The 24,036-nt window shown below is 59.2% G+C and overlaps 1 protein-coding gene across 2 annotated transcripts in view; it reads left to right on the forward strand.

The window, feature by feature from the left end:
* The window catches only part of FIBCD1 (fibrinogen C domain containing 1), a 38,384-nt gene extending 16,658 nt beyond the window's left edge, over positions 1-21,726 (forward strand). For both annotated transcript variants that reach the window (XM_074394615.1, XM_003920871.4), the window contains 5 exons: positions 272-431; positions 766-902; positions 15,038-15,134; positions 20,547-20,726; positions 21,333-21,726. In XM_074394615.1, coding sequence (XP_074250716.1) covers positions 272-431; positions 766-902; positions 15,038-15,134; positions 20,547-20,726; positions 21,333-21,592 — 834 coding nt within the window. In that variant the 3' untranslated portion in view covers positions 21,593-21,726. The remainder of the gene's footprint in view (positions 1-271; positions 432-765; positions 903-15,037; positions 15,135-20,546; positions 20,727-21,332) is intronic.
* The last annotated feature ends 2,310 nt before the right edge of the window (positions 21,727-24,036 follow it).

A 24,036-nucleotide genomic window follows, 5' to 3' on the forward strand; every position in this document is an offset into this window, starting at 1 on the left:
GCTTCCTTCCCCTCCTGCTTGCTCCCTGGTCCTCTGAACCCTCGGGGTCCCAGAGCACAGGCCCCATCATAGCCCGGCTGACCCCTCAGACCACCCTGGACAGGGACCCAGGGGCCAGGGCAGGATGGAGGCTGCCACTGAACCAGGAGCCCACCTCTGCCTCAGGGGAGGGCCCACTCTGGCCAGTAACATGCTGTGTGCGCCACCCGACCCCCAGCAGAGCCCCTGCCCACTCAGCCCGCCCCCTCGGCTCACCCTGTGTCCTCTGCAGCTTCTCTCTGAGAGCCAGGCCCACATGGCGCACCTGGTGAACTCCGTCAGTGACATCCTGGATGCCCTGCAGAGGGACCGGGGGCTGGGCCGGCCCCGCACCAAGGCCGACCTTCAGAGAGCGCCTGCCCGGGGAGCCCGGCCCCGAGGCTGTGCCACTGGTGAGTGGGGCAGGGGCTGTCGTCCTCTGGGGACTCGGGTCCCAGTCTGGGGATTGGGGAAGCTGGGGTGAGGGTTCCCCAGCCATGAAATTCCCAGGGCTGGACCCTGCGTCCATGTGGCCTGTGCAGAAGCCCTTTCAGTCCATCTTTGAGGAAAGTAAGGCCCAGAGAGGGGGACTGACTCACCCAGCCTCAGCAGGGGGTGGCAGAGCCAAGGTCCGACTCCCAAACCCAGTGCTGTCTCAACCCTACAGTGGACAGACAGCGTGGGCAAGGGGGCCGGGCAGGAACGCCATGGGGGCTGCAGCCATCCTGATGGCCTTGCCTGCCTCAGGCTCCCGGCCCCGAGACTGTCTGGACGTGCTCCTAAGCGGACAGCAGCACGATGGTGTCTACTCCGTCTTTCCCACCCACTACCCCGCCGGCTTCCAGGTGTACTGCGACATGCGCACGGACGGCGGCGGCTGGACGGTGAGTGCCTGGGGCCGGGCGGGCCGCAGGACAGGCATGGGGGCCGGGGGGCCGGGTACCTGAACCCCAGCCTTCCCAGAAGGGCCCCACTTAGCCCTCCGCTGTGGACCTGTGGACTGGCCCCGCCCCCCCCCCTCCGTGCTCTTCTGTCTGGCCTGACCCCACCCCTACAGAACAGGGGGCACAGGGGACTCCGTGAGCAGACCCTGGGGGGCCCCCTCCGGAGCGGACATTAGGCAGGAGCCACCGTGGGCTCCCTGAAATCCCCAGCCGTGGTCCTTCCAGCGGGGCGTTTCCCGGCAAGCTGGGGTTCAGGCCTAGGAGGACACGTGGCAGCAGGAGCCTGTGGCTAATGTGAGTTGAAGGTCTGATGTTGGCGTGCGCCTGACTTTTCTGAACTACCCAATATACGGCGCATGAGCCGAAGAGAAAGGGGGGTATGGCTGCTGGGAGCAGAGACCCCCCGAGGCTACGGGCTGACAAGAGCTGTCTGATTCCTGCGCCTCCTGGTTCCTGCCTGGGTGGGAATTGAGGGAGATGTCCCAACTGCCAGTCACAGGGCAGGCCCAGGACCGCAGCAGATGCCAGGAGAATGGGGCAGAGGCCCTGGTTTGAAGACCCCAGGGCAGCTCCAGAGGGGTCTCCAGGAAGCCCCTTCCTGAACTGAGTTACACACTGTCTGCAAAGGGCCGGATGGGGAGGCGTCGAGCCCTGCGGTCCGCACAGTTCCACGAAGGACGGAGGGATGTTGTTGCCACTGAGACTATTGGCGTCTCAGTGGCAGCAAAACCTCCCTCTGTCCTTTGCAGGGAAAACAGCCGCAGAGCAAAGCAAAAGGCACAGGTGTGGGGACAGCTGTAGACACCGAAATGTGAATTTTATAACATTTTCACATATTCTTCCTTAAATGTTATTTAGTGGATATTTAAATTTTTTTCTTTTGACTTTTTAAGAACCATCTTAAGGCAGGGCTTAGTGGCTCACACCTATAATCCCAGCACTTTGGGAGGCTGAGGCCAGTGGATCACCTGAGGTCAGGAGTTCGAGACCAGCCTGGCCAACATGGTGAAACCCCGTCTCCACTAAAAATGCAAAAATTAGCCAGGTGTGGTGGCGCGCGCCTGTAAACCCAACTACTCAGGAGGCTGAGGCAGGAGAATCACTTGAACCTGGGAGGCGGAGGTTGCTGTGAGCCAAGATTGCGCCATTGCACTCCAGCCTGGGTGACAGAGCAAGACTCCATCTCAAAAAAAATTAAAAAAAATAAAATAAATAAAAACCATCTTCAAAGTTCAGACCCTTCTCAGCTCCCATGCTGCATATAGGCAGTTGGCAGGAGCTGTCCTCTGGGTGGGGTTTGCTGACTTCATCCTAGAGCTGGGGACCCCTGGTGGTAGGAGCCGAGCTCACTGCCCCCTTCTCCCGCTGGGCTTCTGACGCCCTCCTGAGGCTCAGGCCTGGGGTTGGGCCTTAGCAGGGCCGCCATTGGCCGCCGAGGGATTGTGTGCACATTTTAAAAATGCATATTTCTTCCTTTGTGCATACCGGGATGCTGGGCTTGGAAGAGAAAGATGTGAGCCCTGCCCACTGGCCAGGTGCTCTTGAGCAGTGAACAGCCTGCATTGCTGTCCCTGGAGGTCATGCCACCCCAGAAGCTGCTCGGCCGGGAGAATTGGCTCTTTAAGGCTTCTCAGCTTCACATTTCATTTCAGTTGGACAGACATTTTTGAGCACCTACTGTATACTGGGTTTTGGGGAAGCCCCTGTCCTAGTCCTCCCGAGGAGTTTACAGGCCAGGGAGGATTCAGGGTGGAAGAAGTCACTGCAGCAGAGGTGAGGGTAAAGCGTCCTGGCGAAGGGGACATTTCTGATGAGCCATGAAAGCAGGGAGGATTTCTGAGCACCGGCAGGAGGGAGAAAGCATTCCAGGAGGAGGGGCGGCCTGACGAGGCTCTCACAGCTCATTCGGGGAGCAGGGCCCGAGAGATTTGTGGTGAGTGAGGAGGTGAGGCTGGAGTGTCCGGCCCCAGGCTGCGGGGGGAGCTACTGGGGTGCTAAGAGGAAGACGGGGTGGGGACTGTGCCTCGGGAGAGGTGAGGAAGAGGAGGAGGCGTTTCGAGCGTTTGGTCTACAAGTCTGTGATGGGGCCCCGACGCCAGATGCCAGATGTCAGAGAGGCAGGGGGCCGGGAGGTTTGAGCTCTGGCTCCGTCACCCACAGGCCGCCGGGGCGTGGCTCTCAGTCCTGCTGTGTGACCTGGGACAACTTCCCCCTGTTCTCTGAGTCCCCTTTCCCTTGGCTGTGAAATGGGGACACCTGCCTACATCCTTAGAGCTCTTAACTGCAAGCACAGGAGTGTGGGGCGCTCAGCCCAGAGGGAATGTGCTAGAGAGAGTCTGGGAGGCTGGAGACACCCGGAACAGAGGCCCCGGACCAGACCAGGGGTGGCCGGGTGAGAAACCCACTGCCCCAGGGCTGCTCCCACCGAGTGCAGGAAGCAGCTCAACCTGGGTGTGTCCCCACAACCCAGATGGATGTGGGGCGGGGGCTGGCTCCATTCCTGCAGCCCTTGCTTCCTCAGCTGCTTCCAATTGGTGGGCCTGAGTCCCAGGCCTACAACCTCCCTGCAATTAGCTGGCATTTTTAGCAGCTACGGTGGGAATCACCTGTGCCTCCTGCCAAACCTCAGAAAATGAGGAAGATGGCCAAGAAGACAGACGTCCATTTTGGTGCCCGTGGGGTTGAGCTGGGCTTCTGTTACCAAACGCACGCACAGCATTTAGCGTGAATGGCTGTGACAGTGAGCCCCGCCCCGTGCCAGGCACTGGCAACACCCCAGCCATCCAGAGTGTGTGTGACCCTGCCCCCAGCCAATTCCTGACCTAGAGGGAGGCCACCATGGTCCAGGAGATGGAACGGGGGCCTGAAGCCGTGGGAAGTGGGAATCCGGCTCCTGGGGTGCCCAGGTGGGGGCTTCCCTGGCCTCTGACCTTGGACTTGGGGAGTGAGAAGAGGCCTGCACAGTGCCTCCGTTTCTCACCTGGGATCTTGGTGTTGACTACTTTTCTTTCTTTTCTTTCTTTCTTTCTTTTCTTTTCTTTTTTCTTTTTTCTTTTTTTTTTTTTTTTTTTTTTTTTTGAGAGACAGAGTCTCGCTCTGTCACCAGGCTAGAGTGCAGTGGCGTGATCTCAGCTCACTGCAACCTCTGCCTCCCGGGATCAAGCAATTCTCCTGCCTCAGCCTCCCGTGTAGCTGGGACTATAAGCGCATGCCAACATGTCCAGCTAATTTTTGTATTTTTAGTAGAGATTGGGATTTCACCATGTCGGCCAGGATGGTCTTGATCGCTTGACCTTGTGATCTGCCCACCTCGGCCTCCCAACATGTTGGGATCACAGGCATGAGCCACCGCGCCCAGCCGGTGTTGACAATTCTTGGAGTATTGATGTCCAGGCCCACAAACGTCTGGAGGGGGTTAACATCAGACAAAACAAGTGCCCGAGAAACAGGAGAGCGGGAAGCTTCTTGGCGGGGATTTGTGGCGGGAGGCGGGGTGCAGGCAGCCCCGATCAGTTTTGAAAGGGGTCAGCCAGCCCCTGCAAGGGCAGGACGCAGGGAGGCCCGCACAGGCTGGCGGTAGAGGGGCGAGTGCGCCAGCAGGGCAGAGCCAGCCGTGTTAGGAGCCAGTGTGAGAGCAGACGAGAATCCCCCCAAGACCCCAAAGACAGACACATCTCTAAACCTGTCTTCAAGCTCCGGAGGAGAGCTTTTAAATGTACTGGATCTGCGTCTGGGGGATGAAAGCTCTTTTGTTTTCCTAACGCCAAGAACGAACGTCTGAGTTATGGCATTTGCTTCTGGGACCCCCTGGGCGGGCGGAACAGTGAGAAGGCACCAACCGAACCCAGAAATCAGAGTTAAGGGTCAGGACAGGCTTAATGAAAGATCAGGATGCCAGCGCGGGCCATGCGTCTTCCACTCCGGTGGACGTGAAGCCAATCTCCCGGGAAGTCAATCAGGATTTGGACTGGGAGGCGGGTCGTTCCGATAGCCCCTGCTTTCTCCGGGGTCTCTGGGAGAGAGGCTTCTCATCTGAGAAGGGCTTGCCTGGCCAGGGAGCGTTAATATCCATTTAGGCATCCATCAGAAGCAATCTTTTCCCAGGAACCTCTGGACATCTGTCAGGATCGCCCCCCTGCCACACGGAATCTCTCAGAAACTCAATTTTTGTTTGGGAAGGAGCTGGCTGCTGCCTCTCCAGCCCCGGATACCATCCATCCTCATTAGGTTCCCTGTCCAAACTGCCAGGCCTTGAGTGCCAACGTCACCTGATCCTCCCTGGAGGACAGGGCACCTGAAGCTGTGCCCCGGAGACTCTGCGGCTGGACACTCCCTCCAGAGCCTGTGTGGGCGAGGGCAGAGCTCAGCAGCCCTGTCCCCAGGGCCACTTTACAGTTCATACGCCCCTGCTCCCTCCCTTGGCATCACACCGGCACCCTTCAATCCCTGGAGGCAGACAGGGCAGCCTTGGAGAAGGCCAGGGATGTGCCCACGGTCACTCAGCAGGCTCTAGTCCTCCCTCGGTGGCACACGCTTAATCTTATCTTCAAACCCGGAGCGTCCAAAGCAAGCCAGGCTCAGGGAGGTCAGCAGCCACTAGACAGGTCAGTGAGCTCCTGGCCTGGCAGACAGAAGGACATGACAGCTGATTTATATCAGGGATGGGGAGCCCCGGGGCCGGGAGGAGAAGCCCCTACTCCAGTCTCGGGGGTGGGAGGAGTGAGGGGCAGCAAGATGGTGTGTCTTATTTTGGGGCCGCAGCGGCTTGGGGCTACTGGCCTACCTGGTTTAAGGAGGTTTGGGTCCAAGACAAGGCGGGGAGGTGGCAGGGGCTGGGTCTTGCAGGTGATCCTCAGGCCCCGTCATCATGCCCATCATAGGTCCAGCCCTTTCGTGGCAGGAGTCCCAGGGGCAGGGACCATACCCTCTTTTGGCCACATTAGCTCAGGGTGGGCACAGCACCTGCACACCCTCAGTGATCCCTAAACGCTTGCCGGATGAGTGGCTGTTGGCACCGTTTGGCGGTATAGCTTCACCTCTGTAAGTCTCGCTTTTCTCATCTGTTAAATGGGTATCATATAGCGCTGCTCTGCAGATATGGGCCAAGTCAGAACCCTTCACAGGCTGCTCACCTGTGAGGAGTGAGGGGGAGGAGGAGGAGGGAGTCAGTGCCGAGCCCCTGGGGTTCCCTGTGAACCAAGGATCTGGCTCTGCCTTGTAGCATCTTACAATCAAGGGGAGGCGGAGTCATAAAAAGAAAGGCCAAATGTCCCTATTCAGAAGGTCCCAAGTGGGATGAAGCCAGCCATTGCCAGCCCCACCCCCACCCCCAGCGCCCCTGGCCATGTAAGATTCGAGGGTCACATGCCTTCTTTTTTTTCTTTTTTTTTTTTTTTTGAGACCGAGTCTCATTCTGTCACCCAGGCTAGGGTGCAATGGCGTGATCTCGGCTCACTGCAACCTCCACCTCCTGGATTCAAGTGATTCTCCTGCCTCAGCCTCCCGAGTAACTGGAATTACAGGCATGCGCCACCACGCTTGGCTGATTTTTGCATTTTTAGTAGAGATAGGGTTTTGCCATGTTGGCCAGGCTGGTCTCGAACTCCTGACTTCAGGTGATCCACCCGCCTTGGCCTCCCAAAGTGCTGGGGTCACAGGCGTGAGCCCCCTGGCCTGGCCCATATCCCTTCTTGGAGCGGCCCCTTGCTCATCTGTCCAATGGGGTGGCCCTCTTGCCTGCCTTGCAGGGCCTGGGGAATGGGGTGGCTGTGCCCAGAACCTGCTGCGGGTGGGCAGAGGAGGGCCCCTGCTCAGCCTCAGTACCTGGGCTCCCTGCTTCCACCCACCTCCCTGCCCTGATACATGGTCTTGTCCCCAGCACAGTCTTCGGGGGCAGCGCTGCTCCCTCGGCCTGATGGCCAAGTCCCCATCATTGCATTATCACTGGCCGGGTTACACACACAGGGTCCAGATCAGCGACTCCTTCAGCAGGGACTTGGAGGGGCCATGATAGGACCCCGTACCCACCTGCGACGATCCTGGCACAGCCAGCGTCCCTGACACCACAGTGCCAAGTGTCCCAAACCCCGTTCTGTTTGGCCCTGGCCTCCACCAGGTGCTTCCTGTGTGCCAGATCAGCCGGTTCACATCTGCCTCTTCTAATTGGCTCCCCTGGAAAGGGGCCCCCTCTTCCCCCACCTGAGCGCTCCAGGAACCCAGCCCTCACATGGAGAACATCAAAGGACCCAGCAGCAGGCTCGGGGAGGGATGGAAAGCTCCCGGGGTCTCCCCTGCTGCCAGCCTGGGCCCCTGTGCCGGGAGGCTGAGCAGCAGGACGTCAGTGTCTAATAGATGAGCTGTTGGCTCCTTCCTGCTCGGGCTGTGGCTGTGGCCAGCCCTCCTTGTCCCAGAGCAATGATGGCAGGAGATCTGCCGTGACATAGGTGGGCCACACTATCCCCAAGCTGCTGCCCAGCCATGCCCTGCCTTGGGGAGTGGTCCTCGGAGAGCACATGCATTCATAATGAGGGGGTGACCGGTGACCTCGGACAACACCCTCACGTTTCCTTGGTTCCTCTGCACAGGCAAAGTGCGCCTCTGTGGGAGCAGTTTGGATTTTTCGAATTTTGAATGTAAACGGGCCGGTGCACGTGCGGGACCCGGCCCGGTGCCTCATGTGGCTCAGCACCCGACAAACGGCAGCTTGGCAGTGCTGTGCCAAGAGCCGGCAGGCGTCGACTGCCAAGCCTGGGAATGACGGCAGGGCGCCAAGCCTGGGGGTACCATTTTCAGTCAAAAACAAGGAGTGGGCCCGATTTCCTTCTGGGCTCAGCAGCTGGCCCTGATGGGAGGGTGGTGATGTTGGTCAGACCTGGCGTCCGTTTCCGCAGTGACTCGGCTGCATCTTCCCCACGGGCCCCGCGGGGGCTTACGCAGAACAAACAGGCTTGGAAAGGTTCTGAGGCCTGTCCGAGGCCACGTGCTGGTGAGAGGCAGGCAGGATTTGAACTCGCCTCTGCCTTGTTCCTGACCGAGCCCAGAGGCCTCCCTGGGGGCACTGCCCAAAGGTTTGCAGAAAGGAGTTAAGGCAAAGCCAGACTCCTGGGAAGGCTGCAGAGCCACCCCGGGGCTGCCTTTGAAGGCTGCTGCTGCTCACACATCCCAGTTCTTTGTTCTTTAAAAATACGAACCCTCCTCTGCCAGAACTCCCCTGCCCCCTCCCACAGTCACCTGATCAGGAAGCTTGGGAGGCTGGTGGCCACAGCTCCGCAACCAGCACTGAAGCAGTTTGATCACAGTCTAGGAAAAACCCGTTGCTGCTTCCCAGGAGGCCTTCTAAGACATTAAAGACCCCCTCTCCCAATCTCATAGGGTTTGGACCCACCCACTCCCCATTCCTTGGGTTTCGGCTTTTCTGACCACCTGGCAAGGCCCTGCTCAATGTGCAGTTCAGCCAGGCATCTCCTCCAGGAAGCCCTCCCACACAACCACCTCCAACTGTCCCAGCAGAGAGACTCCTTCTCAGGGCTCCTAGCAAGCTCTGTTGAATGCTGTGCCCCAGCACACTTAATTCTCATCAAAACTCTGTGGGTTGAGGCTTTTATAATCCCAGCTTTATAGATGAGGAAACTGAGGCCTGGGGTTTGGGAGCTGCTCTGCCCTGTAGATGCTGGCTTGTGTATCCAACTCTCATGGACTATGAGCTTTGAGGGCCAAGGTCACCCCTGTGAGCCCGAGCACACTCAAGGTGCTGTGTACCAGCCCTTACTCTGCAGGGGAGAAGCCCTGCTGGCTGCAGTCTGGGTAGAACTCAGGTCTCCTGGGTGCCAGCACGGGGAGCTCCCTGGGACTGAGCGACTGGTGGGCTCATGGGCATGGAAGAGCCATGAAGTACCCTGCCGGCTGCTCCCAGCCTTTATCCAGGGCGCTGTCATCCCTACTCCTCTGGTCATCTCAGTCCAGGACACCTGGGTGGCTGCTCCTCCAAGCCTCAGTCTTCTCATCTGCCTAATGGGAGCACCAGCCCTCCCTCCAGGGCTGTGGTCATTCTCTAAGGCACTGACCGGGTGCCGGGATGCCCACAGAGCCCAGCTCAGTGCTCAGGATGCCAGCTGCATGTTTGGGCATGGTGGCAAAGCAGCAGCTGGTTGCTCAGGGTCTGTTTGCAGAGGCAGCCTGGACGGGATGCAGCCTGTGGAGCCTGAGGCCACAGTGGCCCAGAGGCGTCTCTGCCTCCCTTGGTCCCAGGTCTCGTCTGACAAACACAGGGCAGTCGGCGGTGGCTCCTGTCTTCCCTCCACCGCACTCAGAGCCACCACTCCTTCCTTTGAACCCACCCAGTACCATCTGCGGGACCATGTGAGCCCAGCACTCCCTTGGCAGAGCCCCTATGAGTGGCACTTCCAAGATGCGCTGGCGGCGGGCTTCTGAGAGTCCGCACCGGGAAAACACGCACTATCTGTCATCCCACTCGTGGCATCTGTCCAAGAGGCCACGGACACGGTGAGTGTTTTGGCCTGAAAATGAATCTTTGTTTCCCTACGTTTCGTTCTCTTACTCCCTTTAAAAAAAAACACACACACAAAAAAACTGGGTCTCTTGCCCAGGCTGGAGTGCAATGGTGCAGGATCACTGCCACCTCCGCCTCCCAGGTTCAAGCGATTCTCCTGCCTCAGCGTCCCGAGTAGCTGGAATTACAGGTGCCTGCCACCACGCCCAGCTAATTTTTGTATTTTTAGTAGAGACAGGGTTTCACCATATTGGCTAGGCTGGTCTGGAACTCCTGACCTCAAGTGATCCACCTGCCTTGGCCTCCCAAAGTGCTGGGATTACAGGCATGAGCCACCGCGCCTGGCTTCCCCACCCATTTTTTGCCGAGTGGGGAATTCACATTTGGTGGGTGGGGCAGAAAGAAGGGGAAGTAGATGGCTGGACCCTTTCCTCACTTCCTCCCCCTGTCCTCCTACCCTGCTGGTCCTCGCTCTGTAATTAAAGCCCTCTGTGCTTGGCCACATCCAGGCATCCAGCATCACCAAGGTCCCCTGTCACTGAAGTCCAGCTGTTTGCCAGAAATACGAAGCCACAGCTGCAGTTCACCCTGCGCTCAGAGTCAGACTAAACATTCCCCACTTGGGGAAAGCTGGGGAACCCACCTGACCATCCGGGCCACCCTGGGCACTTGCACCAGTCAGGCCACACTGGGCCGTCATTGGCTCGAGGTTGGGGCAGGGTTTCCAAGCCTGAGATCCTAGCACAGGGCCTGGCACGGGCGGCCACTCGGGGTTTGAACCAGTAAGCCAGGACAGCCCGTGGCACAGGCTGTCAGCAGTTCCCAAACTTCACGCAGTACTCCGCCGGCCACTGGCAAAGTCAACTAAATGGGTTTGATCAACGTTATTTTTTCAATCAAATAGAGTGGAGTAGAACAAGAATGAAAGTATTAGCGCACATCCTTCTGCATAAAGCGAAGTCTGGAGTCTGGAAGCTTCTGCTGAGATGCAGATGTGTGTGCTTGTGTGGTGACGTCAGTCTGCAGGTCACTTCTCCAAGGCCAGACCACAGACACGTCTTGGCCCCTAAGGGAGGGGCGGAAATCTATCACCGCCCATGTAAAAGTGCCCATGCTGGCCGCCAGCTTGTGCAGTTTTTTTTTTTTTTTTTTTTTTTTTAAGCCGGAGTCTCACTCTTGTCACCCAGACTGGAGTGTAGTGGCACAATCTCGGCTCACTGCAACCTCCGCCTCCTAAGTTCAAGACATTCTCCTGCCTCAGCTTCCCGAGTAGCTGGGATTACAGGGGCCCGCCAACACGCCTGGCTAATTTTTGTTTTTTGAGACAGTCTTACTATGTCGCCAGGCTGGAGTGCAGTGGCAGGATCTCGGCTCACTGAAACCTCCGCCTCCTGGGTTCAAGCAATTTGCCTACCTCAGCCTCCTGAGTAGCTGGGATTTCAGGTGCCTGCCACCACCCAGAGCTAATTTTTGTATTTTTCATAGACAAAGGGTTTCACCGTGTTGGCCAGGCTGGTCTTGAACTCCTAACCTCCGGTGATCTGCCCGCCTCGGCCTCCCGAAGTGCTGGGATTACAGGTGTGAGGCACCTGGCAGTTGCTGCAGTTCCTAAATGGGCGTTGATTCGGACTACGTGGACAGGAGCTCCGGCCATGTATGATTTCAGTGTCCTTTTTTGGACAGAGGCAAAGTCAGGAGGCCAGGTATACTCACCCCAATTGATTGGCACCAAGGAGGAGCCCCGGGGGGATGGTGGGGTCACTGTAACTGGCACCCAGAGTGGGAGGGCTGTGGGAAAGAGGGTCAGGGACTGTGCAGGGACCAGCTCTTGGCACAAAAGGCCTGGGTAGGGGGCAACTGAAGGCTGCATCCACCCTGCTCAGTGGACCCGCCGCCAAGCGAGAGTGTGGACCCGGGGCAGCACATCTGCCTGCAAGCGCTGGTAGCAAGGGTCGGTCCAGACTGTTGTGGAGTTGAAGGCCCAAGATGTAGTCAGACTCCCGCTTTCTGCTGCTGTGAGCAGCAGAACCTGTGACCAGTGTCCCAGCTTCAGCCTGTAACAGGGTGAGGGGCGTCCGGGCTTGGGGAAAGGGTTTGGGAAGTGACATGGGCGTGCAGAGAGGACGTAGCCCACCCCCCGGGACTGGACTGCCCATCATCCCCTCGGCCAGGATGCTCAGTGTGAGCAGCCCTCCACCGCATCCTGAAGAGTCAAGGCAGGGCTGGGGGCTGGTTGAGTTCCGTGGATGGCATCGTGGGTTCCAGGCATCTCAGTGGTGGGAGTGAGCGCTGGAGGCAGAGCCTGGGGGACCCCCTCCGAGGCTGTGGTCTGGACTACGGGGCTTCTTGCTCTCATTCAGGATGTTCCCTCTGAGCCTTTTGGAAGAGACCCAGCGGGGCACCTGTCCGTCAGCCCGCCTGCCCGCACACAGCCCTGGTTGGGCACAGCCACTGGCTGCTGGAGTCTCCCCACTACCCTCACCACCCCCAATACCCCCACCACCCCCATCTAACCCCACCACCCCCACCACCTCCACCACCACCACCATCCACACCACCCCCACCATCCCCACCTACCCCCACCACCCCTACTGCCCCCACCACCACCCCCGCTACCCCCACCGCCCCCACCACCCTCACCACCCCCACCTACCCCCACTGCCCCCACCACCCCCACTTCAGCCTCGATTCCCTGCATTTCCTGCCCCTCTTCCGGGACCACCCTGCTGGGCACACCTGCTCTCTCCCCACCCCCAAGTCAGTCCTGCTTCTTGCCCAGTTCGGGTCCCCTGAGCACGGGCTTGACCTGTGTTCCTTTGCCCTAAGGCCCCTGAGGGCAGGAGTGTGACCTGGTACCCTCTGACTTGGCCTCCCCAGCTGGTGCCTGGTGAGAGATGCTCGGTGGAACATCTATGGGAAAGAGAGGCTCGGACAGGGGCCTCGGCAGCGGGTGAGAGGTTGGGGGAGAGTGAGGCCGGAGTCCGAGAGAGGAGTGGGGAGGCAGGAGCCCTCACCCAGGCCTGGGCCTCAGTGCTGTGGCTCACCATGCAGCTGGCATTTGCTGAACACCTACTATGTGCCAGCCCTGAACTTATTCTCAGTGGATGGCTATGATCTCTGCTTTGCAGATGTGTGTGCTATGGCCTGGAGAGGAGGGGGGACTCGTCAGGGCTCTCTGAGGCAAAGTGGGGGGCTCTGAAACCCAGATCGCAAGCACAGGGCTCCCCTGCCTGGCATGGAACTTCTTCAGCACTGAGCATGCCCAGGTCCCAATACCCAGGGCGGAGGCCCAGCCAACAGCCAGTGCCAGTCAGGCATCCCAGGGGGCTTCGGGGCCCGAAGGTCCCTCCAGCTCCCCTCCTCCTGCAGAAACAGGCTCCCACTGCCCGCCGATTTCTCGGGGGAGCACCTGAGCTTCTGCCAGGATTAGGCCTTTGAAAGGGTGCGTGCTCAGGGTCCCAATATGCAGCCATCAATACGGCTCTCCACCACTCCTCAGATCTCCCCAAGCCTGATCGAATTTCCTTCCGCCCCAAGCCGGTCACTCCTGAGGACTTTCAGATTTCAGAGTCTGGCCAGGTTTGAGGCAGCAGAGCACGAAAAAGGAGGTGTCATCTCCTTCCGGCTCCCTGACGTCAGAGCTGCCCAAACACCGTGAGGGACAGGTCCCCGGGGGCTCCGAGCATCGGCAAACGCTCACCCGGCAGACGCCTCGGGTCAGACTGGGCACCCGGGCAGTTCCGAGCGACTGAAATCGGGCCGCTTCGTTATGAAACTGGCAGCTCACTGGCACCACATCAGACTCTGACACAGATGGAGGCTGGCCGGGCCGCGGGAGCTGCCTCGGAGAATAAGCAGGAAAAGGCTTGTTAAACAGAAAGAGGGGCTGGGAGGGCTGAGAGGGCCGGGGAGGCCAGCCGGGACGGATTGTCAGCAGATCCTGTAAATACTCCAGGCAGCTCTGGCCTGGACCAGCGTGGTACTTATTTCAAAGCAATTTAACCGATGGGATTCCCGACTCCCAAATCAAGAATGTTATTAAAATGAAGACCAGAGGCAGCCCGGCGGCTCGTTGGTACCCAAGTCACATCCCACCAGCTGTGGGTGCCTTGTCCTTCCCTGAGTGGCCGCTTGGACTCCAGTTTCCCAGCACCCCGACCCCCGCCCAGGCTTGTTTTGAGGAAGGGGAGCTTGTTAAGGGAAAGGGCTCTTGAGGCCAAGCCTCGGGTGTGTGGGGGGTGCTCTTGGTCCTCAAAAACTGGAGGCTAGGCTTTTGTTCAGTTTTGTTTTGACCTGGAAAAAGATATTAGGACCCTGTCCCCCCCACTCCCCACTTTATTTGGCCACTGGGGAAACTGGAGCCCAGAGCAGAGTGCCGGAGGCGGACCCCAAAGCCGGCTTTCCCGTACCCCACCCCACCCCACCGAAATCCCTCTTTTTTTTGAGACAGAGTTTTGCTCTGTCACGCAGGCTGGAGTGCAGTGGCACGGTCTCAGCTCACTGCAACCTCCGCCACTCGGGTTCAAGCAATTCTGCCTCAGCCTCCTGAGTAGCTGGGGTTAGAGGTGCGCACCACCAAGCCTGGATAATTTTTGTACTTTTAGTAGAGATAGGGTTTCCCCATGTTGGCTAGCTGGTCTTGAACTCCTGACCTTAGGTGATCCACCAGCCTCGGCCTCCCAAAGTGTTGGGATTATAGGCGTGAGCCACTGTGCCCGGCCCACACACTCCCATTTTTTTTTTTTTTTTGAGACGGACTTCCATTCTTGTTACCCAGGCTGGAGTGCAATGGCACGATCTCGGCTCACCGCAACCTCCGCCTCCTGGGTTCAAGCAATTCTCTTGCCTCAGCCTCCCGAGTAGCTGGGACTACAGGCGTACGCCACCATGCCCAGCTAATTTTTGTATTTTTAGTAGAGACGGGGTTTCACCATATTGACCAGGATGGTCTCGATCTCTTGACCTCGTGATCCACTCGCCTCGGCCTCCCAGTGCTGGGATTATAGGTGTGAGCCACCGTGCCCGGCCCACAGCCCCCCCTTTTTTTTTAAGAGACTCTTGCTCTGTCGTGCAGGCTGGAGTACAGTGGCGTGATCATAGCTCACTGCAGCCTCAGCCTCCGGGGCTCAAGGGATCCTCCAGCCTCAACCTCTCAAGTAGCTGGGATTATAAGTGCCCGGCACCACACCCGGCGTCTTTTTAAAAAATTTTTATAGAGATGGGTCCCATTATATTGTCTTGAAGTCTTGTGCTCAAGCAATGCTCCTGCCTCAGCCTCCCAAAGTGCTGGGATTCCAGGTGTGAGCCACTGCGCCTGGCCTGGAATTCCTTCCTGCGGAGCCGTTTCGGGGACCTGTGGCCATTTGGTCAATCCCACCTTGAGCTCTGGAGCCCCTGCTGTGTTCTAGGCCAGGGGCTGTGGCGGGAAGTGGGAGGCCAGGCCCCTGCCCTCCCGAGGGGCTGGTCGAGAGCAGGGTGAGGGGAGTCTCCGGGTGGGATGGGCTCACTTGGGCTGTGAGTCCTGGGATGGTCAGGGCCAACGCTCCATCCCCATCTTCCTTTGCAGGTGTTTCAGCGCCGGGAGGATGGCTCTGTGAACTTCTTCCGGGGCTGGGATGCATACCGAGAAGGCTTCGGCAGGCTCACCGGGGAGCACTGGCTAGGTGAGCCCCACCCCGGCCCTGGTAGGCCTCTGCCTCACGCCTTCCAGACACAGCTGGGTCCCAGCTGTTCCCTGGATGGGTTTGGGCTGGGTTTCCCTGGCCTCAGCATGCCTGAGCCAGCTCACAGGTGTCCCGCATGAAAGTGACAGGCACTCAGAAGGAATGAGGCCAGACAGTGCCAAGGAAAGTGATTGGCATGGGGGGGGCTCTACGTACATGGCTCATAAAGGCGGAGGTGGAGGGTCCCACACACCCTTGGAGGCCGGTTCCTGCCGGGGTCACCGGGATCTGCTGGTTGTCCTGAGTCAGGCGAGCTTGGGCAGATGGTTGTCAGCATGCCAGGCCCAGTGCCAGGCCCAGGGAGGCCAGAGTAGGCCTCGGCACCACCCTACCCTAGGGTGCCAGGGACACCCAGCATGTAACTCCCAGGAGCGGCCAGTGGTGCTCCCAGCCAGGGTTCCTGCTTGGGCCTGTGGCACCCCCACGCCTTCCTACTGCTGGACACTGCCCCTACCTGGCATGGAGTAGGAGCTCAGAAGGCTCTGCCAGCATTATTAATTACCTTCAAATTCACTCCATATTTTTTTTTTTTTGAGACGGAGTTTTTGCTCTTGTTGCCCAGGCTGGAGTGCAATGGCGTGCGTGATCTCTGCTCACTGCAACCTCCGCCTCCTGGGTTCAAGCGATTCTCCTGCCTCAACCTCCCGAGTAGCTGGGATTGCAAGCATGTGCCACCATGCCTGGCTAATTTTTGGTAGAGATTTCGCCATGTTGGTCAAGTTGGTCTCGAACTCCCAACCTCAGGTGATCCACCCGCCTCCGCCTCCCAAAGTGCGGGGATTACAGGGGTGAGCCATGGGGCTGGGCCTTCACTGAGTATTTGAAATTTTTGAAATTTCCTTAAAATTTTACTATCTAAACAAAATATTCTAAACAGAACTTCATTTGTCAACACAAAATATCATTTATCTTAACAAAATATCTTAAAAGAATCACGGGTTTGAGGTCCTGTCTACTTACATATTTGGGAGGTGGCTGTGGCCTGAAGTCAGGCGTGTTTTTCTGGTTGTTCTTGAGACATGATTTACTTAGGCAAAGTGCCCCATTTGGAAGCACGTGACCCCGTGGTTTTTAGTATATTCCGCGTTGTGCAACCATCACCACTAGGTCCAGAGCATGTTCTTCACTCCAGAAAGAAACCCTGTGCCCCGGGACATCACTCCCTTGAATGTTTTGAATATACGTGGAACACAAAGGCGCTGGGGGCCATGTGCCCTGGTGTCATCTGGGTGGCCTCGCATACCCCTTGGTGTGCTCCTGCACTTACGCCCCCGGGGTGCGGACATCCATGGAGTCCCCCAGTCCGGGGCAGAGCTGAGGGGGGCCTTGGGTGGGAGGGAGAGGGTGAGATGGACGAGGACGGAGCTCCCCTGTGCAGGGCAGAGCTGAGGGGGCCGTGGGCAGGAAGGAAGAGGGTGAGAAACGTGTGGGCCGGTGTGGCTGGTGGGAAGCACCACCTGAGGCTGAGAGTGGAGTCTGGACACCAGCCGGGGTCACGAGGGCCCCAGGCCTGTGAGGACATTCAGTGACACCTCTGGGAGATGGGGGCAGGGGCCCCAAAGGCAGGGTTGGGGCGGCGAGGCAGGGCCGCTCCTCTGTGTACAGAGGCCCCTGGCAAGACCCGCCACCCACGTATGCCCCCTCCTCACCCGAGGCCCACAAGGGCAGGGCCCTCTCCCACCTGCCTGCTGAGCCCTGTTACCTGAGGGATGCCGACAGCAGGGAAGGTCACACCCCGAGTGGACTTCATGCCCACACCCCACGCTGACCACCTACCCACTGAGAGCCCCGCTACATGTTTCCCATGGACCGACTGCCCACCTAAGTGGGGGCCCTGCTGTCATTCCCTCCTTTTAGAGATGAGGAAATTGAGGCTCAGGAAAGGGAGGTTCCTGGTCACTAATGTGCGTGTGTTGGGGTGTGGGGAGCCCCAGCAGGGTCCACACGCTGGTGCCCCACCAAGCTCGCCCCATCCCCTGAACCTGGTGGATGGAAGGAGGGGAGATGGGGAGACCCTGCCTGAGGCCCCTCCAGCCGCTCCAGGTGGGGGTAAGGATAAGGACAAGGCAGCAGGGCCGGGGCATGCCCGCGCCACCACCCACCCCCTGGAGAAGCGATGGTGCCCGTGCTCGTGGTATCTTAATTGAAATCTATCAGCAGCCGCAGACGGTGCTCGAGGAAGCATTTAAGCAGGCCCTGATTCCAGCGTCCTGCAGATGAGCCCTGACAGGAATGTCAAAGGCACCGGCCCCTCCTCTGCCGAGCCACCCTCCCCATCCCCTCCACCGAGTGCTTTGTCTTTTCCTATTGAGTCATGAGAGCTCTTTATATATTAAGGCTATCGATCATTTGTCCAATACACATGACAGGTATTAACTCCTGGCCATTTTTCTTTAGTTTTTTCTTTTTTGGGGGGTTATATTATTTCCTAGAAATTTAAGATGTCCATGCAGTCAGTTGTGCCACGATTTTCTTCCTGTCTTTCTGTGTTTTAGCCCCTGGTTTCCATTCCTTCCCAGTTTCATTTTTTTTTTTTTTAAGTCTCCTGTATTTTTTCTTCTGTTTTCCTTTTTCTTTTTTTGAGACAGACTCTTGCTTTGTCACCTAGGCTGGCGTGCTGTGATGTGATTTCAGCTCACTGCAACCTCTGCCTCCCACGTTCAAGTGATTCTCCTGCCTCAGCCTCCTGAGTAGCTGGGGTTACAGGTGCTTGCCACCATGCCCGGGTAATTTTTGTATTTTTAGTAGAGACAGGGTTTCACCATATTGGCCAGGCGGGTCTTGAACTCCTGACTTTGTGATCTGCCCGCCTCGGCCTCCCAAAGTGCTGAGAATACAGGCATGAGCCACCTCGCCCGGCTTTTTCTTCTGCTTTTCTAGTATTGTTTTAGGTTGAGAGCTTTAGTCCAGCCGGAAGTCCACTGGGACGGCCATGTGAGGTTTAGGGTCTTAGTGGTTTCCTGTCTGTTTCAAGCCGTCAGCCCTATCTCTTGCTCTCTGCGATTTAAGCTGGTGAAGGAGTTGGATCTTGGGTCACCGTCCAGGGGCCCAGGGAATCTGGGAAGAACAGCTTACGTGGCTGGGGGCGGTCCTGGAAGGCTGGGGAGAGCTGGGAGAGCTGGAGAAAGCCAGAGAGCAAAGGCAGGGAGGGGAGGGAGGGAGGAGGCGGCATGGACTGGAAGAAAGGCGGAGAGGAGCCCAGGCCCCGGGTCCTCACCTGCCCCTCCCTCGGGCATCCTGCATAGCAGCCCGCAGAACACCATGAAGTGTCACTCAACCCAGAGGAGTGGCTCATGGTGGCCTTTGGGTGACAGCGGCCATTTAGTGGTGGGAAAAGGAATCTTCCAGCATCCCAACGGGACGGTCTCCCTCTCATCCTGTTCCTGAATCATCTGATTTGTTCCGAGTCAGGTCTGGATAGCAGCAAGGCGCCCGGGCCCTTCTGCCTGGGTTCACATCCCGGCAATGCCACTCACCAGCTGCGTGACCCAGGCCAGTTCCTTAACCTCCCTGGGCCTCATTTTCCTCCTCTATAAAACGGGGTAATAGGCGCTCCTTCCCCGGGGCCTCGGGAAGCAGCATCAGCACCTGGATCAAGTGTGCACGGGCCGCCCTGCCAGAAGAGCTGCCCAGGGATTCTGTAGTTAAATTGGACTCACTCTAATTCCACTGGATCCGCTCATCTGCGCAAGGTGCTGAGAGCGGTGCTCGCCCCCGTGAGTGCGTCCAGGTGGCGGCTGTTGTCATGATTCCCTTCCTTCTGCCCTTTCGTGTGTGACGCTCTCCTGGCTCCTCACATCAGCCCTGCGAGAGCTGAGCCAGGTTGGGTCCCAGAGCCCGAGAGCAACTCCAGCTTCACTGTGGGAGCAGCAGAGAGGCAGGGAGGGAAGTGGGGACAGGGGCGAGACCCTCTGTGCCCTGGTAGGTCCTTGGGGAAGAACGAGGCTTATGGGTCAGCTTTGCTGGGACCCCTCTACAGTGGCTTCTCGGGTCCCTGGGCCTGGTGGTTGGGACCAAAGGCTTCTGTCCAGGCGGGCGGGATGGGGGAGGATCCCCGCAGCCTCCAGCTGGCACACAGAGACCCCACGCGGGACCCCGGGCGGGCAGGGAGGCGTGGAGCTGGGGAGAGGCAGGCAGGAGGGAGAAGTGGATAGAAGGTCTCTTGCTACTGCTAACTTGTAATCAGGCGTCCCCAAACTTTTTACACAGGGGGCCAGTTCACTGTCCCTCAGACCAGCCTGGCTCCTCACATCAGCCCTGCGAGAGCTGAGCCATGTGTTGGAGGGCCGCCACATACTGTGCTCCTCTCACTGACCACCAATGAAAAAGATGCCCCTTCCTGAAGTGCGGCGGGGTGCCGGATAAATGGCCTCAGGGGGCCGCATGCGGCCCGCGGGCGAGCTGTAGTTTGGGGACGCCTGTTGTAAATCATTTCATTAAATGCCTCTTAATCAAGAGGTAATCACACCAGCAGGGAAGCACTTTGAGTGTCTGAGCGCATGTGTGTGTGTGGTGGGGGAGGCCTGGCGTGAGACCCCGGGGATGGGCAGGACAGAGCTGAGCTGGGGCGGGACAGTAGGAGGGAGAGAGTGGAATGGGGGCACAGAGCCGGCCCCCGGGGCAACAGAGATGAGGGTGCCGCCCCCTGCCTCCCATCCACTAAGCTAGCGCTGGGAGAGCACCCTTCTGTTGGGCCCCACCCCTGGCGCTGGGGTCAGCGGTGGCTAGGTTGGACACACGGCTCACATGGGGCTTCCACACTGGTGGAGAAACTGACAAGACAGGCAGCCAGGACCCTGAAAGATAAATACTGACAGGGCACATGGGTTGGCAGAGGAGGTCCTCAACACCGACGGGAGGTCTGGCAGCCTTCCTGAAACGAACAGAAGGTAACCAAGCGAGGAAGAGTAGGGACAAGCATCCCTGGCGGAGGGAACGGCATGTGCAAAGGTCCAGAGGCCAGGTTTAGGACAACACAAACACCAGATCCCGGATCGTATCTGGCTCTGGCTGGAGTCTGGCTGGAGTCCAGGTGAGGGGTGCTGTCACCCGCACCTCCTCCTGCCTCCTGCAGTCTTCCCGCCAGCTCAGAGCCCCAGCGTTTGGACAGCATCACAGCTCCACATAAAGAGAACAGAGAAAACCAAACGTGAAAAAGCTGTCTGTCCTCAAGGGCTTGCTGAGCACAGGCCTGCAGGAAGAAGGAAGCAGCCCAGGGGCCGAGAGCCCGCGTTTGGTGGTTGTCGCCTTCTGCCACCAACTGCATGAGCTCGGCTGTCATTCGTCATTTGCCCCTGAGGAGTGGCTTCCGATGCCCCTCAGCCTCTTCCACCATTTTCTCCCTGACTTCAGGGCTCAAGAGGATCCACGCCCTGACCACGCAGGCCGCCTACGAGCTGCACGTGGACCTGGAGGACTTTGACAATGGCACAGCCTACGCCCGCTATGGGAGCTTCGGTGTGGGCTTGTTCTCTGTAGACCCTGAGGAAGACGGGTACCCGCTCACCGTGGCTGACTATTCCGGCACTGCAGGTGAGGCTCCAGCTGCGGCAGGGATGGGAAAGCGGGGCGGCCTGGGAGGACGAAAGACGGAGGACGTCCTAGCCGGTGACACCCTTCGGCCCTCTGGGATCAGGGTCAAGGCTACTTGCTTCCCCCTCCAAGTCCTACTTGGTCCTCACCCCTCCCTGCAAGGCGAAGCCAGCAGAGCCCGGACTGTTTTCCCACTTTGCAGGTGAAGAAACTGAGCCCAGAGCCAGGAATCAGGAGACCCAGGGTTTGGGTCCGCTGGGTCTCTAAAGTGTGGCTGGACCACCCCGGGCTGGGTTTCCCCTCTCGGGCAGAGGAAGGGGAGGCAGCAGAGGAGAGAGTGGAAAAGCCAAGGAAGGGATGGAGACCACCTAGACCCAGGGGCAGCCCCAGGCATGCCTGAGGAGGGGGGCTTCGTGCGTTCGAGGCTTGGATGCACCCACGTGTGGAGGGGCAGGTGTGTGCACGTGTGCACACCAGTGTGTGTGAGAGCGCGTGCGCACGTGTATGCACTCACGTCCAGGTTCATGTGCAGTGTCGCGGTGTCTGCTCACACGTGGTGGACCCGAGGACGTGCCCATGCCCACACGCGTGTGAACCCCTGCGCAGGTGACTCCCTTCTGAAGCACAGCGGCATGAGGTTCACCACGAAGGACCGTGACAGTGACCACTCAGAGAACAACTGCGCTGCCTTCTACCGCGGCGCCTGGTGGTACCGCAACTGCCACACGTCCAACCTCAACGGGCAGTACCTGCGAGGGGCGCATGCCTCCTATGCCGACGGCGTGGAGTGGTCCTCCTGGACCGGCTGGCAGTACTCACTCAAGTTCTCCGAGATGAAGATCCGGCCGGTCCGGGAGGACCGCTAGACCGGTGCACCTTTTCCTTGGCCCTGCTGGTTCCCCATCGCCCCATCCCCGTCCCCACCTCACTCCTTCGTGAACGTTCTCCACCCACCTGTGCCTGGTGGACTCAATCTCCAGGAGGGAGGGGCCGGGCTGTCCCTGACACGAAGCCCCCTGGGCGGGTGAAGTCACACGTCACCTCACGGCCCCACCTGCTCCATTCGGCAGCTAACTGGTCTCTTGCCTCTGCTGATGGGACTGAGAAATTTGAGGACCCCAACTCCTACTTTTCCCCACTGTGGCTCCTGCGCTGTCTGCTGTCCCCAGGCCAGGATGGTGGAGTCTGCCCCACGCCCTGACTCCAGCAGATGCCCCAGGCAGCCCTCCGCTCTGCCCATCCAAACACTGGGCATTACGGGGACAGAGAGCAGAGGGCAGACAGCACCCCTGGAGCCCTCCTAGCAGATCGCGAAGGAATGTCAGGCCTCTCCGAGGTCAGGTCTGAGGCCAGTGTCCTCCAGCCCTCCTGATGCCAACCCCACCCCCATTTCCCTAGTGCCTGGAGAACCCACCTCTCCCCCAAGGGCCCCAACCTGGCTGTGGCCACAACCCACCATACCCTGAGGCCAGGCGGGGGAGCTGCTGTGGGCAGGGATCCACGCCCCAAGGCTAAGGCCAGTTCCCTGGGGGCCACCCACCCTTTGCCCCTGCAGGCCTGGGGTCTTCAGTCCCCTTAGCTGCTGTACCCATCAGCTGCTATCTGTCTCAAATGAGGCCCAACCCAGCTCTCAGCTGTCCTCCTACCCTGGGCAGCGAGCCCCATCCCATTTTCCCTGCCTCTGGAAGGTAGGCGGGGTCTGCACATGGTGCTGGGCTGTGCCAGTGGGAGCTCTTGGTTTTCTGCACTGGGGGGCAAGGCAGGGCTGGGATGGGGCTTGTGCCACCCCCACCCCCAATTTCCCAGGGACTCAAGGGAGGGCCTTGGGGGCAATGATCCCCCTCCCTGAGGCCACACTGTCTCCATGGGGAGGAGGCCAACCCCCGCCAGTGACTGTGGCCACTGCCACCTGGACCCAGGCCCAGCAAGTGGTCAAGGGGTAGGGTTGGCCTCACCCAGCAAATGGGACGGGGAGGGGGGGACTCGGGCACCAGGCGAGGCACCACCTGGTCAGTTTCTTATTGAATCCTCCCAGCACGCTGTCACCCCTGCTTCTTGTGTGCGCACACAGAGGTGAGACCCGCATACTCCCAGGACCAGCAGCTGCAAGGGCAGAGGGCCGGAGCCCCGTCCTCTGCTGTCTGCTCAGCAGCCCCGGACCCATGTGCACTTCGTCAGGCGAAGGGCAGGTTTTCCAAGGCCTGGAGAGGTCCGGAGTCAGCCTGGGGGAATCTTCCCAGCAGCCCCTCCTCGGGCAGGAGGGGAGGTGGCTTCCTCCAAAGGACATCCGATGGCAGGTGCCTGGGAGGTGTGGGGTTCCGTTCTTCCTTCCCCTCCCTCTGAAGTTTGTGCTTAAAAAAACAATAAATCTGACTTGGCACCACTAGGGGGGCGGCGGGAGAGGCCGTGTGACCCGGCCGTGCATTCCGGCACCACCGGGTCACCCGCATGCACAAATGTCTGCAGCGGTCCCCTCTCATGGGCCCAGCCTGCCCTGTGTGCTGGACAGGACCTGATCCCTGCCCTCTGCAGGTGCAGCCAAGAATCAGGCGACAGCAGCCCAGTGTGGCCAGGGTGGTAGACAGAGCAGCGCAGGTGCAGGGCCGGGAGGGGCAAGATTCGGGCAAAATTACCGCAGGAGATTCCAAGGGAAGTCCTCCCTCTGTTCCTCTCCCCACCCTCTAGAAGCCAAGGGAGCCCACCCAGACCGCCTGGGCTGCCAGGGCACCTTGTCACATCACAGGGGCTGGGTGGGACCTGAGTCTCATCCTGGGAGCCCCCCACCGACAGGTCCCAGGCGGGAGCTACCAGCCTCCCCGTGCCAGGTGCTGCTTAGAAAGTGCCAAGCGCTTTCTGATGTGTCATCAAACTCCCGGTGAGTGTGAAGTTAATGGACTCGCAGCTGTGCGGGCGCAGCAGGAGGCGCTGGGGCCCTTGAGCCAGGCCTTGGCTTCGGAACAGACACACCCCGGCTGGAGCCTGGCAAGGGGTTGGGGGGCAGGTGGAGGTGGTTTTGGGACCCTGTGGTCCAGACCCGGGCAGCATCTGTCTTCCGTGGCTGGCTGTACTGTAGACATCTGTCCCTTCTAGAGCCCCATTACTGCCCGGTTCCAGTACCAGCCCCCGTCCCAGGCCAGGTGAGAGCATGCAGCCCCACCAAGCACCGGCTGAAGGGGCACAGCCTGGCATGGTAGAGCCCAGGCCAGTGCTCCGGCCTAACCCTCCCCAGGGGCATCTTCAAAGGCTGGCACTGGGGAAAAACGGTCCGTGCACACCTGCTCTGGGCCACAGCCTCTCGCCCTAGCCCTGC

The sequence above is a fragment of the Saimiri boliviensis genome, chromosome 2 (assembly GCF_048565385.1).
Source record: "Saimiri boliviensis isolate mSaiBol1 chromosome 2, mSaiBol1.pri, whole genome shotgun sequence".
NCBI classification, from domain to species: Eukaryota; Metazoa; Chordata; class Mammalia; order Primates; family Cebidae; genus Saimiri; species Saimiri boliviensis.